This window comes from Orcinus orca, chromosome 8 (genome assembly GCF_937001465.1).
Source record: "Orcinus orca chromosome 8, mOrcOrc1.1, whole genome shotgun sequence".
In the NCBI taxonomy this organism is placed as follows: domain Eukaryota; kingdom Metazoa; phylum Chordata; class Mammalia; order Artiodactyla; family Delphinidae; genus Orcinus; species Orcinus orca.
Window position 1 is genome coordinate 25245625 of NC_064566.1, and position 16774 is coordinate 25262398.

Sequence of the window (16774 nt, forward strand, 5' to 3'; positions counted from 1 at the left end):
ATACTTTATTTGGCATTAAGTGGCATATCTGTAATTTTAAATGATTTGCTGTAGATTTCTGGGAAATATTCTTTATCTAATGTGGAAATGTTCTTCTACTCCTAGTTTGTTAGAGACTTTCCTTTTCTCAAATCATTAATGTGTGTGGAATTTTCAAATAATCAAATAATTTTTAACAAATATCAGATAATAATGATTTTCTTTTTCAATTGTTAATATGACAATATTCATTAATAGATTTGCTAATGTTAATTTATGCTTATGGATAAATCTAACTATCCAGTATTTTATATTTTCTTTTAAGCTCCATCTGTTTTCAATTTGTTTTTGTTTGTTTTCTTTTTCTTTTTTTTTTTGCTAATTTTGATTTTTTATTTTTCCTATTTTGTTTACAAGTAAAATTGGCCTTAGGATTTGTTATAAGCGCCAACTATGTACAATTTTGGTATCAGAATTATTTTTAGCTCTAAAATGATGTTGGGAGTTAATGAAATGTTTGAACTAAATAAATCTAAAAGTGTTAAACAACAACTATCATACAGCACAAATTCCCAAGCTCTAGTTGATTTACACATTTCAAGCAATAGCTAAAACAAAACTTTGATGGACTGCTTCTCAATTCATTCAAAAGTACTCTACTAGAGAGTAGATATAATCTAGCAGAAGAGAGAACATATGAATGCAAATATAACACAAGGCAATATGGAGAAGTGTTATAAGGATTTTAGAAGTGGAGATAGTTTCTGGCTCAGTTGATCTGTTAAGGTATCGTGTAAGAATGCCTGATAGAGGGCAAGTACATGCAACTTATATCACAGAAGACTGATCTCCCTTCTACATTAAGAGCTCCTAGAAATCGAAAAGAAAGGAATGAGCACCCAATATAATAATGGGCAAATGCCAGGAATAGAGTTCACAGGAAAGTACAAATGGTCTTTAACAAAAGAAAATTTTCTCAACTCCACATATAATAAAAGTAATGCAAAACAAATCTTTACTGTGATACCACATCTCACTTATCAGATTGGCATAAATACAAAGGTTTGACAACATACTCTATGGCAGGACTGTGGGGAAATGAGCACTCAGATATGGCAGTAAGAGTGGAAAATGGTACAAGGTAACAACATTAGAAATATCTGTGGAATCTAGAAAAATGGTACAGATGAACCTGTTTGCAGGGCAGGAACAGGAAACAGACATTGAGAACGGATGTGTGGACACGGGGGGGAAGGGGGGTGGTGGGATGAATTGGGAGATTAGGATTGATATATATACACTACCATGTGTAAAACAGATAGCTAGTGGGAACCTGCAGTATAGCACAGGGAGCTCAGCTCAGTGCTCTGTGATGACCTAGATGGGTGGGATGGGGGTAGGGTGGGAGGGAGGCTCAAGAGGGAGGGGATATATGTATACATATAGCTGATTCACTTCGTTATACAGCAGAAACTAACACAACATTGTAAAGCAACTCTACTCCAATAAAAAAAAAAAAGAAATGTCTACCTAAACAACAAATGTATTTACCCTTTGACTCAACAATCCCATTTCTTAGAATCTATGCTGAAGATACCTCTACAAACAGAAACAATATATGCACATTTTTATTCATTGTAGCATTATTTGTAATAGCAAAAGATCGGAACAACTCTCCTGCCTATCAATAGGGAACAAGTTGAACAAACTATGGTACGTCCATACTATAGAGTGCTATGCAATTGTAAAAATGAGTGAAGATCTCTGTGTATTAATGTGGAGAGATCTCTGGATTACCTATAATACAAATGATAAATGCAAAGTGCAAAACTGTGAAATAAAGAGGGGAGGGATAAGGATATATGCACATACACATATTTCTGCTATAATGTAATGTGTACTTTTCTAAAAAGACTTGGCCTTCTGAAAAGCTGCATGCTTAAACTAAGAGGATTTATGTGGAAAAAAATAGGGTTAAGAGCAGACCATTAAAAATTTATGTCACTTTGTAACCAAGCACAAATAAAAATAATAATTGATACCTTGGACAAAAACCTGGATCACTCAGACAGGCAGCCTGAGGTGACTGGAGGCTGCCAGGATCAATATTTAAAATTTATAAAAACAAGGGGTACAGCTAGGCCTTTCAGTCAACCCTCCTCCCCCACAGCAGGCTCTCTTGAAGGAGTCTGTCTAGTCCTCCAAGAAGCAGAAACTAAAACATGATTAAATAAATGTTCAAGGATTTTATTAGGCAAGTCACCAGTGAGAGAAAAGGGAAAGGAGCCAGGGAAGGCTGGGTGGATGATCAGACTACAATGCAAGTCTGACTCCAGGTGAAAGACAGATGAAAGTAGCATCCTAGACTATCATGCAGCCAAAGAAATATTTAATAAGCTGTTGGAAAGTCCTCAAGCCAAAATCAGTCATCAAGGGGTTCTGGTTTTCCAGGAAAGGGCCTGCCTTCGTATCCCTAACACACTCAGTCCTTGGCTGGGAGCAGCTCATGAAAAGCATAGCCTCAGAGAAAACACAGGCAATGCATTTCAGCAGCTGGGACCCTTGGTCAATGAAGCTCACTGCAGCTGCACATCTCTCAGGCCCATACTCACTGGGCCAGCTCAAGGACATCTGAGTGGTGCATTTACATAGCCTCCAATACCATCATACAAAGGGAAAGCTGGTCATCAGCAAGAATGACATCAACATAGTAAGAAAAATGATACAGAGAGAATCCTGGGACTAAGCCCTTGATGCCACTTCTTCCTAAAATCCAAATTTCCCTGCTTTTTCACATAATTTGGCTGTTCAAATTTTCCATGGTGAGCCAATAAATTCCTTTCCTTACTTAAAAAAATAATAAAATAAAATAAAATATATAAAAACAGTAGAGTGAAAATACCAGCAACATTTTAATTGAATCAAGGCTAGTGTGTGCTGAGACTATCCAGATTGAAGGGGAGCTCTGAGCAAATGGGGCTTTCATTAAGGTAGGCCTAGAAGGTACTGTGTGTTGCTATGGGAGTTTCTAGACCTTTCAGGGTGCCCACAAGATCAAAATATATCATAATAATGGTTAAGTCATTTTTCACTCTTGTTCTCTGATGAGTATGCAGGGGAGTTTTCCAGAGGCTACATGACATGTAAGCGTATTAAAGTCAGAAGCAGTTTGAGAATCCAGCTGTTTCTATTAAACCAGATAGTAAAGAGATTTGCAAAATGCCATTCTTCTCACTAATTTTTTGTTTTGGAAAATGTAGTCATTTTTTATATGTATGTTATTCATGTTAACTTGTAATGACATCATTATATTTAATTTACTTAATAAATAAATGTTGATATTTTATCAGTTTTAATTTCTATATAGCCCTCAATAATTTTTAAGAGTTTATAATGCTCTTGAGACCAACAAGTCTAAGAACCTCTAACAGAAACACTTTAGACTTCCTTCATTACAGTGATGAACAGTAGTAATATTGTTATTAATATTTGGAAATATTTTCTTTACATTTCTCAAGGATTTTAGATCCTGGCTCTTGGTTTCTCTCATCAGTACCACTCTGTTCATTTCAATGTATGCCTAGACAAACCTTCCCACACCAACACTTTTCAATTTTTTGAGCACACCTCCAATGATCTTGTCCTCAGCCATTCACGTCTATGGTCACACCCTAGATCTTGTCATTATGGAAAACTGCAGATCCTCTATACTCTCATTTTTCTGCATTCCAGTTCTCTGATCACCACCTTCTATCTTTTTATTTATTTATTTGGCTGCGTTGGTTCTTCATTGCTGTGCGCAGGCTATCTCTAGTTGTGGCAAGTGGGGGCTACTCTTCATTGCAGCGCACGGGCTTCTCATTGTGGTGGCTTCTCTTTTTGCGAAGCACGGGCTCTAGGTGAGTGGCCTTCGGTACTTGTGGCACACAGGCTTGGTTGCTCCGCAGCATGTGGGATCTTCCCAGACCAGGGATTGAACCCGTGTCCCCTGCATTGGCGGACGGATTCTTAACCACTGTGCCACCAGGGAAGTCCCACCTTCTATGTTTTAAGCTCAGTCCTTCTAGAGATCCTTTATTTAATTTATTTATTTATTTATGGCCGCTCTGAATGTCGGCAGTGAAAGTTCAGAGTCCTAACCACTGGACTGCCAGGGAGTTCCCATCCTAGAGACCCTTTAATGCCACCATAGGTCCTCAAATCTGGTGATGCTACTGTTGCTCAACTCTTGGTGCCCTCATTTCTCCTCCTTACACAGCTTAATCTCCATGGTCAATCATTGCAAACACTCCTTGCATGAAACTTCAATGTTTCTCCCTTTTGGTCGCTTACGCTCATTTGACAAAACCACACCTCTGGTTAAATGCAACACCCCCTACCCCCGTCCACTCCCCCCAGTCCCATCCCCTGCCAATCCACATATGAAATTGTGCAGCTGAACCTAGGCTGAAGCAAAACATAAAACCAAGCTGACTGGTCCATTTTAATTCCATGACCAGAAACCTCAACTGGACTCTATGGTTTGTCCCTCAATCTTACTATGTTTCCCTAGTCAACTCACCCTCATCCCCTCCCATATTACCTTAATTTTTTTTTTTTTTTTTTGGCTGCATTGGGTCTTAGTTGCAGCACTTAGTTGCCCCGTGGCATGTGGGATCTTAGTTCCCTGACCAGGGGTGGAACTCACATCCCCTGGATTGGAAGGTGGATTCTTTACCACTGGACCACCAAGGAAGTCCTCCCATGTTATCTTCTCATACCTTCTCTTCCCTCCTCAAGCCCCCAAATCCTCACCCTCAAAACTTATTTTCAACTGGTGATCTTGCTTCCTACTTCACAAGAAAATGGAAGTAATCACAAAGGAACGTCCAAAGACTCAACAACACACCTAACCATGTTCCAGCATCTTTACTCATGTACTCGTCTGTCTGTTGAATCGTTCAGGCTTCTATCTCCAGCCAATTCCTCCTCCATTTGTGTGTGACATTCAGAATCCTTCTGCCTATCTTACTCCAGCAACTCTGTTTTACCTCTTAAGTTTTACTTGATACTGTATCATTCCTGCCAATATATAATTTTGCTGTTCTCTCTCCCACTTTATTTTTTTAAATATTTATTTATTTATTTGGTTGCCCTGGGCCTCAGTTGTGGCACGCGGGCTCCTTAGTTGTGGCATGAGTGTGGGATCTAGTTTCCTGACCAGGGATCGAACCCAGGCCCTCTGCATTGGCAGGTGGATTCTTAACCACTGTACCACCAGGGAAGTCCCTCTCTCCCACTTTTTTTTAAATAAATTTATTTCATTTTATTTTATTTATTTTTGGCTGTATTGGATCTTCGTTACTGCGCTCAGGCTTTCTCCAGTTGCAGTGAGCGGGGGCTACTCTTTGTTGTGGTGCACAGGCCCTAGGCACATGGGCTTCAGTAGTTGTGGCTTGCAGGCTCTAGGGTGCAGGCTCAGTAGCTGTGGTGCACAAGCTTAGTTGTTCCGCGACATGTGGGATCTTCCTGGACCAGGGATCAAACCCGTGTCCCCTGCATTGGCAGGCGGATTCTTAACCACTGCGCCACCAGGGAAGGCCTCTCCCACTTTATAAACAAACATTTCTCTTGGTACAAACTCCCAGTTATAAGACAAATAAGTCCTGGGGACGTAATGTACAGCATGATGACTATAGTTAACAATACTGTATTTGAAAGTTGCTAAGAGAGTAGATTTTTAAAGTTCTTATCACAAGAAAAAAATAATTGTAACTGCATGTGGTGATGAAAGTTACCTAGACTTACTGTGGTGATCATTTCACAATATATACATATATATCAAATCCCAATGTTGTACACCTAAAACTAATACAACGTTATATGTCCATTATATCTCAATAAATTAAAAATGAAGTGTCTGGAAGAAATATGCCTTTGGCTACCTATCTTGGTCTCAAAATCTAGAGCAATAGAAGATTGATAAATTCTACTACATAACAATTCAAAAAAATTATTTTACATGACAAAAAAAGAAACAAACTTCCTGTCACCCCCCACCAAAAAAAACCCCATAAGCACAATTAAAAGATAAATGAGGGGACTTCCCTGGTGGCTCAGTGGTTAAGAATTCTCCTGCCAACGCAGAGGACACGGGTTTGATCCCTGGTCTGGGAAGATCCCACATACTGCAGAGCAACTAAGCCCGTGCTCCACAACTACTTAGCGTGCGCTCTAGAGCCCAGGAGCCACAACTACTGAGCCCAGGCACCTAGAGCCATGCTCTGCAACCAGAGGAGCCACGACAATGAGAAGCCCGTGCATCGTAACAAAGAGTACCCCCTCCTCGCCACTGCTAGAGAGAGCCCGAGTGCAGCAACGAAGACCCAACGCAGCCAAAAATTAAAAAATTTAAAAAGGTAAATGAGGGCTTCCCTGGTGGCACAGTGGTTGAGAGTCCGCCTGTCAATGCAGGGGACACGGGTTCGTGCCCTGGTTTGGGAAGATCCCACATGCCGCGGAGCGGCTGGGCCTGTAAGCCATGGCCGCTGAGCCTGAGCGTCCGGAGCCTGTGCTCCGCAACGGGAGAGGCCACAACAGTGAGAGGCCCGTGTACCGCAAAAAAAAAAAAAAACGATAAATGAGAAATGGGGATGAAATATTTGCAACCTATATAACACTCAAAGAGTTAATCCCTATGATATGAGAGGATTCTTAAAAATCAAGACAATGAAGACCAAAAATACAATAGAAAAATGGGCAAAAGACATGAATAGGCAGTTCAGAGTAAAAGAAAATGATCCTTATACATATGAAAAGATGATAGCCTCACTTGTAATTAATAGCAATATGAATAAAACTATACTGAGATACCACTTGTTGAAGGAGCTGCGGGAAAGATAAATACACTGATTTTAGGAGTGCAAAGTGGCACAATTCCCATGAAGGGAAGATCTAATAAAATTTCACATCTATTTACTCTTTGATTCAGCAATTCCACTTTTACAAATGTACCCTTAAGATACATATACATAAATATAAAACAACATATGCACAAGATTATTTGCTGAAGCATTTGTATAGCCAAAGATAGGAAACAACACAGATATCCATCAACAGGGTTGGGTAAACTCATGGTACATCCACACCGTGGAGTACTATGCAAATGTTAAAAAAAGAATGATGAAAATCTCTATTTTCATCATTTTCTCCCTACTTTAATGGTAGGGAGTGACCTCTACAATGTACTAAATGAAAAAAGCAAGTGTAGAATAGTGTGCCCTTTGTGTAAGAAGTATGGTGAAATGCATGCATTGTGAATTTTTGCAAAAAGAAATACTAGAAAGATTAAACTGAAAACCAATAAAAATGTTTATCTCTAAAAGATGGGAATGGAATTAGGTGGGTGGAGGGGGTAGAGATTGAGGTGAAACTTCTCTGATTATAACTCTGTAGAAGTTTTGATTCTTGAGCCATGTAATAGGGTTTTTACATTTTCAAATAAAATTACATCTTAGAAAAACAAACATTAAAATTGAAAACAAATGCAAACAATTGAACCTAACTATATATTGAATTGCTCACATAAACTCAGAGAGGTAAGAATTATTTCAAGTAACTTTTTTTGTGTGTGTATGTGTGTGTGGTACGCGGGCCTCTCACTGTTGTGGCCTCTCCCGTTGCGGAGCACAGGCTCCAGACGCGCAGGCTCAGCGGCCATGGCTCACGGACCCAGCCGCTCCGCGGCACGTGGGATCTTCTTGGACTGGGGCACGAACCTGTGTCCCCTGCATTGTTAGGCGGACTCTCAACCACTGTGCCACCAGGGAAGCCCTCAAATAACTTTTGCACAAGGCTTTCTGACACCACCCTTAATGTGACATAATCTAAGGACAAAAGAACTTTAAAGAAATCTTAAACCTCACTCAGCAAATGTATTGTTTTTGATATTTTAGTACTGGTATTTTTAATTTAGAAACTTTAAATATATTTTGTAGGAACCAAGATTTTCAGTGTAAGAGAAAAGAGAGACAAATGTAAAATCAATAAAGAAAAAAACCAGTCATGTTAAATTTGAATTGGGAAATCCATGTATGAACTCATAATTAGAAAAATACATTTCCTATAGCTGAACACTGAAAAGGCCTAGAAGCAATGACACCCAGTAGCAGAGAGAACATCTATTGCCCGCATCTTAGTCCTAATTTCTATTCCCAAATTGAAGGAACCAGAGTAACCTTGGAGCAATGACTGAGTCCAAGTCTGTGATAGGGAAGGTACGTAAGTGATCGTGGGACATCTTGTGCCAGTAGGCCAGGAAGTTGTCCAAGACTATTGTTACCATGTCAAAAAGACATAGTATCCATTCATCCAGGGAAGGGACCTGTACTGGCTGAAAAAGAATAATGATTGCAATCGACCGAAACAACTTAAATCTTAAAAAACTCGTGAATCCACATGATACTTAAAAAGTGAATAGGCCAAAAAATATATATATCATTTTCCACTACTTGAAGTAGATATTAAATCAAACCCTTTACTTTGAAAATTGGTCATTATAGGGAAAAAAGTAAGCATTTATCCTGTTTTTTTAAGGTTAATGAGGAAGAGTTCTTTTTCACAGAAGAAATTTCTGTTTATGTAGGAATTAGAGGATTATTTAATCACCAGATACTTCATTATTAGTTCAGGAAAGATTTATCGGTAAATGACCAAACCATGGTGAAAATTTGTTGGGGAACAGGAAATTGGCATGGTACCAAAGCCTTACTCTGCAACTACTTAACTACTAAGGATGAAATATACCTAAAAAAGGGATATAATAGTCACCACCTTAACCAAGTGGTCAAACTTGAAATCAAACTAGTAATTTGATGTATCTCCTGGTGTAATACAAAACGAAAAACATATCTATATTATGACATATTCTTGCCAAAATGTGTAACCCGAATCTAATCACTATTTTAGCATACATTTTAGTTTAGGAAACATGGGAAAGAGGAACATATTAAATGATACTACAAGAAAACAATCAGATATATCCAGAATATGGACTATTCCTAGGGACAACTGGTGAACTCTCTTAAAAAATTCATAAAAAATAAAAAGATGGGCAATAACTAGAGATATAACAACTAAATGCAATGCTTGAAATTTGATTGGATCCTGATTTGTAAAAACCTCCTATAAAGACATTTTTGGGCTACTTGGGAAAATTTGAATATGGACTGAATAGTAAATTATACAAGGAAATAATTGTTAATTTTCTTACGTGTGATATGTATTGCAGATATAAAGGAAATTTCTGAGATATTCTCAGAAAACACAAGCTGATTTATTTTGGGATGAAGTGTCACGATGTCTGTGATTTACTTGAAAATTATTTTGCAAAAAACCAAACTATATATGTAAATACATACATATAAAGCTAACATGCCAAAATGTTAGCCATTGGATCAAGATGATGGGTATACAGGTATTCTTTGTATTGTTCTTTGAACTTTTATCTCTTTAAAGCTTTTCATTAAAAATATTGGGAAAAGATATTGGCATTTGAGTCAAACTTTGAAGAAGAGAATGTGAATACTATTCTTTTTTTTTTTTGCAGTACGCGGGCCTCTCACCGTTGTGGCCTCTCCCACTGCAGAGCACAGGCCCCGGACGTGCAGGTTCAGTGGCCATGGCTCACAGGCCTAGCCACTGTGCGGCATGTGGGATCTTTGCGGACCGGGGCACGAACCTGTGTCCCCTGCATCGGCAGGCAGACTCTCAACCATTGCGCCACCAGGGAAGGCCTAGAATGTGAATACTATTCTTAAAGACATGTTCTTACACTAGTTCATTTAAGACAAACTTAGAAAACAGAAAAAAAAAATTATGTGACACAGAGATAACTACTTTTAATGTTTTGAGGCACTATATATATATATATACATATATATATATATATATATATATATATATATATATACACACACACACAGTCATCCATGGGTATCCCCAATGGATTGGTTCTAGGACCCACCTTCCTGCCCCCTACGGATACCAAAATCTGTGGATGCTCAAAGTGCTTTACATGTATAAAATGTTGTAGTATTTGCATTTAACTTATGACCATCTTTTAAATCCCTTCCAGATTACTTATAATACCTAATACAATGTAAATGCTGTGTAAGTCATTGCAAATACAATACAATGTAAATCCTATGTAAATGGTTGGGAGCAGCAGCAAATTCAATTTTTGCTCTTTGGAACTTTCTGTATTTAAAAAAAAATTTTTTTCAATCGATGGTTAGTTGACTCTGAGGATGCAGGATCCACGGATATGGAGGATGGACTGTGTATATTTACATATATATATACATACACTGTACATCTTATATAATGTACACTATTTTTGTATTCTGTTTCTTCACTTTACAACATCATGTATGTCTTTCTGTCAGTAACTGTACATTAGCATCAGTTTACTAGCTACAAGACATTCCATTGTAGAGATGTCTTATGATGTACAGTAGTCTCTGCTGCCCTCCACCACCACCCCCGCCCCCCGGCTCCCCACCATCCACAGTTTCAGTTACCTGCGATCAATCTTGGTCTGAAAATATTAAATGGAAAATTCCAGAAATAAACAATTCTTAAATTTTAAGCTGTGTATCGTTCTGAGTAGTGTGATGAAATCTGGTGCCACTTAGCCGTCTTGGTTATCAGCTTGACTGTGGAGGTATCTCAGTGCTTGTGTTAAGTTAACCCTTATTTTACTTAGTAATGGCCCCAAAATGCCACAGTAGTTAGGCTGGCAATTTGGATATGCCAAAGAGAAACTGTAAAGTGCTTTCTTTAAGTAAAAATGTGAAAGTTCTTGCTTTATCAAGGAAAGGAAAAAAATCATGTTCTGAGGTTGCTAAGGTCCATGGAAGAACAAATCCTGTACCTGTGAAATGGTGAAGAAGGAAAAATAAATTCATGCTACTTTTGCTGTTGCACCTCAAATTACAAAGGTTATGGCTATAGTACGTGGTAACTGCTTAGTTAAGGTGGAAAAGGCATTAACTTTGTACAATTAGATATTCTGCGAGAGATAAAGCGCACGTGCACAAAAGAGCACAATTCACGTAACTTTTACCAGTTTGTTGTTATAATTGTTCTATTTTATTATTGTTGTTAATCTTCTATTGTTCATAATTTATAAATTAAACTATGATAACATAGGTATGTACAGGAAAAAATAGTATATATAGGGTTTGGTACTACCCCGTTTCAGGCATCCACTGGGGGTCTTGGAACATAGGATAAGGGAGCTACAGAGGATAAGAGAGAGGGAGGGATTACAGTGTTTAACTAGTCCTCTATTGTTGGATGGTGCAATAAACATCTGTAATATACACCCTTTGCTCATGTGTCTGATTTCTTGGAAGTGTAAGAATTCAGGCTGTAAAATGTAAAATAGATAGCTAGTGGGAAGGAGCCACACAGCACAGGGAGATAAGCTCAGTGCTTTGTGACCACCTAGAGGGGTGGGAAGGACACATAAGAGGGAGGAGATACGGGGGATATATGTTTATGTATAGCTGATTCACTTTGTTATACAGCAGAAACTAACACACCATTGTAAAGCAATTATACTCCAATAAAGATGTTAAACAACAAAAAAAAAGAATTCAGGCTGTGGAAAGGGCAGAGGTGGAAATATGAGCAGAGGCATGGGAGACTGAAAAGAATAAGGAGTGTATGGGAAAGGCTGAATAGTTTACTTTGGACCATTGGCCACTGTAGACGATAGGGTGTTATAAGTCTTATGATGATGCTTGAAGGTAAAAGAGTTTGAGAAGACCTGCTCTCACTTAATCTTGGACTATGCCAAGTACAGTTCCAAGCACTTTTACATGTATAACTTATTTAAATTGCAGGTACTGGGAATTCCCTGGCGGTCCCGTGGTTAGGACTCCACACTTACACTGCTGAGAGTGCAGGTTTCATCCCTGATGGGGGAACTCAGATCCTGCAAGCCTCGTGAATCGGTAAGAAAAAAGCAGGTATTGGGCTTCCCTGGTGGCGGAGTGGTTGAGAGTCTGCCTGCTGATGCAGAGGACACGGGTTCGTGCCCTGGTCCGGGAAGATCCCACATGCCGCGGAGCGGCTAGGCCCGTGAGCCATGGCCGCTGAGCCTGCGAGTCCGGAGCCTGTGCTCCGCAACGGGAGAGGCCACAACAGTGAGAGGCCCGCGTACAGCAAAAAAAAAAAAAGCAGGTATTATTATTACTCATAATTATAGGCAAGGAAACTGAGGCACAGAGATGTTTAATTGCCCACGGTTACCCATCTAGCGAGAGATGACGCCAGGTTTCAAATGAATGCAGGCTGGCTCCAGAGCCGAAGCGCTATTATCAAGAACCATGGTGGGATGCTGAGCTTAAAACCTGGGCCTTACTCACTTCAAACCTTAGACACATGAGTAAACGGTGACGGATAAATTAAGATGGGCTTGATCTGTCCCTTTAATACCGCAAAAGCGTGAAGAGCATTAGCTGAGACCATAGAAAACTTCATAGATTCCTTATCTCCAAAATATAGGAAGCATTTAACACTTAGCATTGCTCAATAAGATGGCCAGCTTGCCTGAACTGAACCGATTTGCAGACTTCAACAGTGAAGAGGCGCGCTCCACAGCTTGATAATTAAATTCCAAAAGGCGCGCAAGCCTCCGTGGAAAACAGTTTCCCGCCTCCCAGCCGGTTGCAGCTCGCTCAGCAACAGCCTCTCTACTAGAAGGCCGTGACGTCCCGCGCTTGCATTGGGCCCGCCCCCTGGGATCTTTCTGCTTCTGCGCGGTTGAGTAATCGATGATTTTGCTCTCTTAACTCCGCCCTCTGCCCCGGAAGTTAATGCAGAAGCCACACACCCCCTCCTTGGCCGGCCCGGGCGCAGCCATTTTAATTCATATCTGAGTGGGCGGTGGCGGTTCTTGTTGGCGGTCTGGCTCCGCAGGGCAGGGGGCAATTTTAGTTGTTTGGGGGTGGTTTTTAGTTTAATTTTTCCTTTGTAGCTTGGCATCGCGGGCCAGTTCGCACGTTCTAGTCGTCTGAGGCCATGTCAGGAGACGGAGCCACGGAGCAGGTGAGGAAGGAGAGTGGTGGGGCCTCGTGGCGACCTCTTCTCTCTCCGTCTCTGTTCGTCCGAGTTCTCCAGCCATGTTCGCTGAGGAGAAATCAAGAGTCTAATGAACCCGAAAGACAGGGTTCAGAAGTACGGTGGTAATGGGGAGCAAGATCTGACTGAGACTTAAAACTTTTTTGGCTTCTCTGTCTTAGGCGTTAAGATGAACAAATATTTGATCTAGACAATAGCCAGGAAGCTACTTCGTCCTGTTTAGATTCATGGGACTTCTCCGGTGAGAGTCCTTCCTTTAATACCATTTTGGTGTTAAGGGGTTAGGAATTGATTGTTTTAACGTGTACTCGCTGTTTTCGAAGAACTTGACAGTGTTCCCTTCACCGCCTTTCCGATATATACTGTACCCAGAAAAAGGTTTGAGAAGTAATTTAAGATGAAACTAACCTGGAGAAATAGACTTTTGCATGAGCGAATGAAGAAGGAAGCAGTTTAGGAGTAAGAGCATCGTTATGCTAAGATTTGGGAATTTTGTGGCTTTCTCCTGCTCCTTCCCTTTCTTCTATCAGCATTTCATTTTCATTTTTCCAACGAAACAAGTAATTGTAGAATTTGATAAATCGGAAATGAGAAGTATGTTTGGGCCACTGTAAGTAAAAGCATCTGTTTTTTAGTACTGGATATGTGATATCTAAGTATTTTAAAATTCAGATTCTTAATTAAATGATTTGTTTCTTTTGCTCATTATTCAGAATTTTGTAGGATAGTATTTACCTTTGAGTTTGAAAGAGGAAACTGGTGTTTTATGGAAGCTGTCAATTTATTTTTCGTTTCAAGTCTGGTATGTTTAGGTAAATAGTTTTTAAAATGGAGGCTAGCTAGACTGCAGTCTCAATTTCCTGAAATTTCCCATTGCCATAGCAACGAAATACACTTAGGTTTTCGTTTTTGAAGTCCCCAGCTTTTAACGTGGGGGCTGTTCTTGGAGGTTGACAGAGATGAGGCAGAACTGGCGTGTTCCTATTGAATAGGGTGACTGTAAATTTTATTATGTCGGGAAAGTTTGGCTAAACTGAATTTTGTGTTTGCTCGTCGACTGATTTCAGTCCTGAAATTTTCACAGTATTTACATTTTACATGCTGTTAGAATGCCCAAGAATGCCAAGTCTTAAAATCGTTATGTCAAGTCTGTTTTTGTATACCTACCCTTTTTCTGGGCTCATGTTTTGTCACCTGAAAGTAGAGGAGGAGTAATGTACTGAGGTGTTCATTGAAAGCTTCCCGAATTCATTGTTAATTTTTAAATTTATCTAAAATTGTAAACACACTGAAATGTTGCCATGACCTTTCATTTCAGAACTGTGGTGTTTTAAGTGGGAGAGAAGGTGGTAAAAATTTAAAGAAAAAAATTTCACCCAAAAGTTTTTATGTGTAAAGTTTAGGACAAGGAAAAGTGCAGTGAACAACTGCAGTACAGTTCTTCACCTAGAATCGACAGTTGTTGAGTGTTTTGCCATATTTGCTTTATCTCCTTGTATATATTTATTTGAAAGTAAGTGACATATTCAGCCCCCCTTATTTCAGCATTCTCTTATACAGTATAAGGCATTATTGCTGTTATATAACCATTATACCATTTCCCACCTAAGAAAATTAATAGCAATACCGTATCATTACTAAAAGTAAGTCCTAAGAATGTGATTCATAGGGTTTTATTATTTTAAAAATCAGAATCTACACTAATATGTATAAAATGGATAACTAATAAGAACCTGCTATGTAAAAAAATAAAATTAAATTAAAAAAAATCAGAATCTAGTCTAGGTTAGTTGCATCATTTGGTTATGTCTCTTGAATCGTTCTTCTTTTTTCTCCCCTAGGATATTTATTGTCTATTTGAAGAATCCAGAACAGTTCTCTTGCAGAACTTCTCATTTTATGTCTGGGCTTATTTGATTTGTGTTTGTGTGGTGTCATTTAACTTGTCCCCTCATCTTCTGTATTTCCTGAAAATTATGGTTATGTCTAAACTCAGAGCTTTGATAGTATTCAGGTTAAATATTTTTGTGTAGAATACTTTATAACATCACATCAAAAGGCACTTCATGCTAGGTTCCAGTGTTAGTAATGGTTAAGTTTGCTCACTTGGTCAGGGTTAGGGTAATGACTGCTGGATCTCTTCATTGTAAAGGATTATTTTCCCCTTTGCAGTTAGTAATCTGTGGGTTGATAACTGTGTTCCTCAATAACCTTTTATCTAGTTATTTATCATCAATTGATAATCTTTAAATAAATCAGTTGTTTCCTTGAAAGTGGCAAATGGTGGTTTTTAAAAAAATCCTATTCTGTCTCTACTTACTGGCTCATATTTTTTCCTCAAAGATGAAATTCCTTTTTTCTTTTCCCCTCCTTTTAAAAGATTGAGGATAGCTGTGGATTCATGGGGTTTCTCTGTATTTACTATGTTAAAATCAGCTATAACCTTTTCTTTTTCTTTTCTTTTTTTTGTTTTTTAAATGCTTAACTTGTCCTAGCCTTTATGGTGCCTCCTATATGCTATATATTTTTTCCATCAGTCAGTAAGACATGTTTTGACATCTGATGATCAACAGATAGTTATCTTCATATAATCTTTTAAACTCTTTAAAGATACATTTCAAACATGCAAGAAAAAAAGAATAGTATAACGTATGATGTTTCTATCATAGAGCTTCAACTCACAGCAAAACATGTTTTCTCCATACTTTCACTTACTCTCCCCACCTCTATTACTTTGAAGCAAATCGCAGATGCTGTATTATTCAACTTTAACTGAAATGGTAATTAAATGATACCTTAAAAAGTGACATGATCAAAAATAGGAATCAGCTCGCTTGATGTGTAAGGCAACAGTTAATGAAAATTTAGAGGAAAAATGAGATAATGGACAAGGAAAAAAAGACTAAACAAAACTGAAGAATAATAAGAAAAACATCAAAACCACTCTGAATCATGGATTTGCTTTGGAAAGATGGTAAGGGTGGGATAGAGAAAGAATCCTGTGAGATATGAATTACAGATTTATTTTAGCTGGTTAGCATTGAAACTCAAAAAAAAGTTTTGTTCAGTAAACCTGATAATATCTTAAATTTGTTATTCAAAAATATAGATGGTCCTTTCTTCGTACTGAATCTCTAGACTTGTGCTGTATGAAAGAGGGAAGTGATTGTAGACAAGCAAAATCACAGCTAAGGTTTATTGTGATTTTTTTTTTTTTTTAACTCTTGTAAGGAAGTTCTGTTTTACATTTAGAGGGCTATTTAAATTACCTTGCAGTTTTGGTGCGTATTCTTCTGGAGCTTCGTGTTTACTGTTTTTGTCAGTTTAATGGTGACAAAACCACCTGCATATAGGTTTTGTTAGGTTTTCCCCCTAACAAAAGCACATCTGGTTCCCGTGTGGAATTATGGCTATATTTTTATCGTGTACATTTTTTTTTTACTGCTTGATTCAACTTCTGATCTCATTCTTCACTCCATTTTACCTTGTGCATCACCTCTACAGAATTTAATAGGCTATTGGTTAGAGTTTCTCCGCTGGGTTTTGAGTTGAAAGGCTGCCTTAGTTATTCACCATTGCACCTTAAAAACCTAGGAACACTGTTTTGATAATTAAAGGTGTTCACTAAATAAATGGATACATTTTTGCATTCAGGCTATATGTTACA

At 38.6% G+C, this 16774-nt stretch overlaps 1 protein-coding gene across 4 annotated transcripts in view; it reads left to right on the plus strand.

The window, feature by feature from the left end:
* Positions 1–12884: 12884 nt before the first annotated feature.
* CSTF3 (cleavage stimulation factor subunit 3) overlaps positions 12885–16774 on the plus strand; it is a 69948-nt gene continuing 66058 nt past the window's right edge. The window contains exon 1 of one of the 4 annotated variants that reach the window (XM_049714221.1): positions 12885–13074. In XM_049714221.1, the coding sequence (XP_049570178.1) occupies positions 13048–13074 (27 nt within the window). In that variant the 5' untranslated portion in view covers positions 12885–13047. The remainder of the gene's footprint in view (positions 13075–16774) is intronic. The other 3 variants (XM_004263977.4, XM_033410071.2, XM_033410075.2) reach the window with 3 other exon arrangements.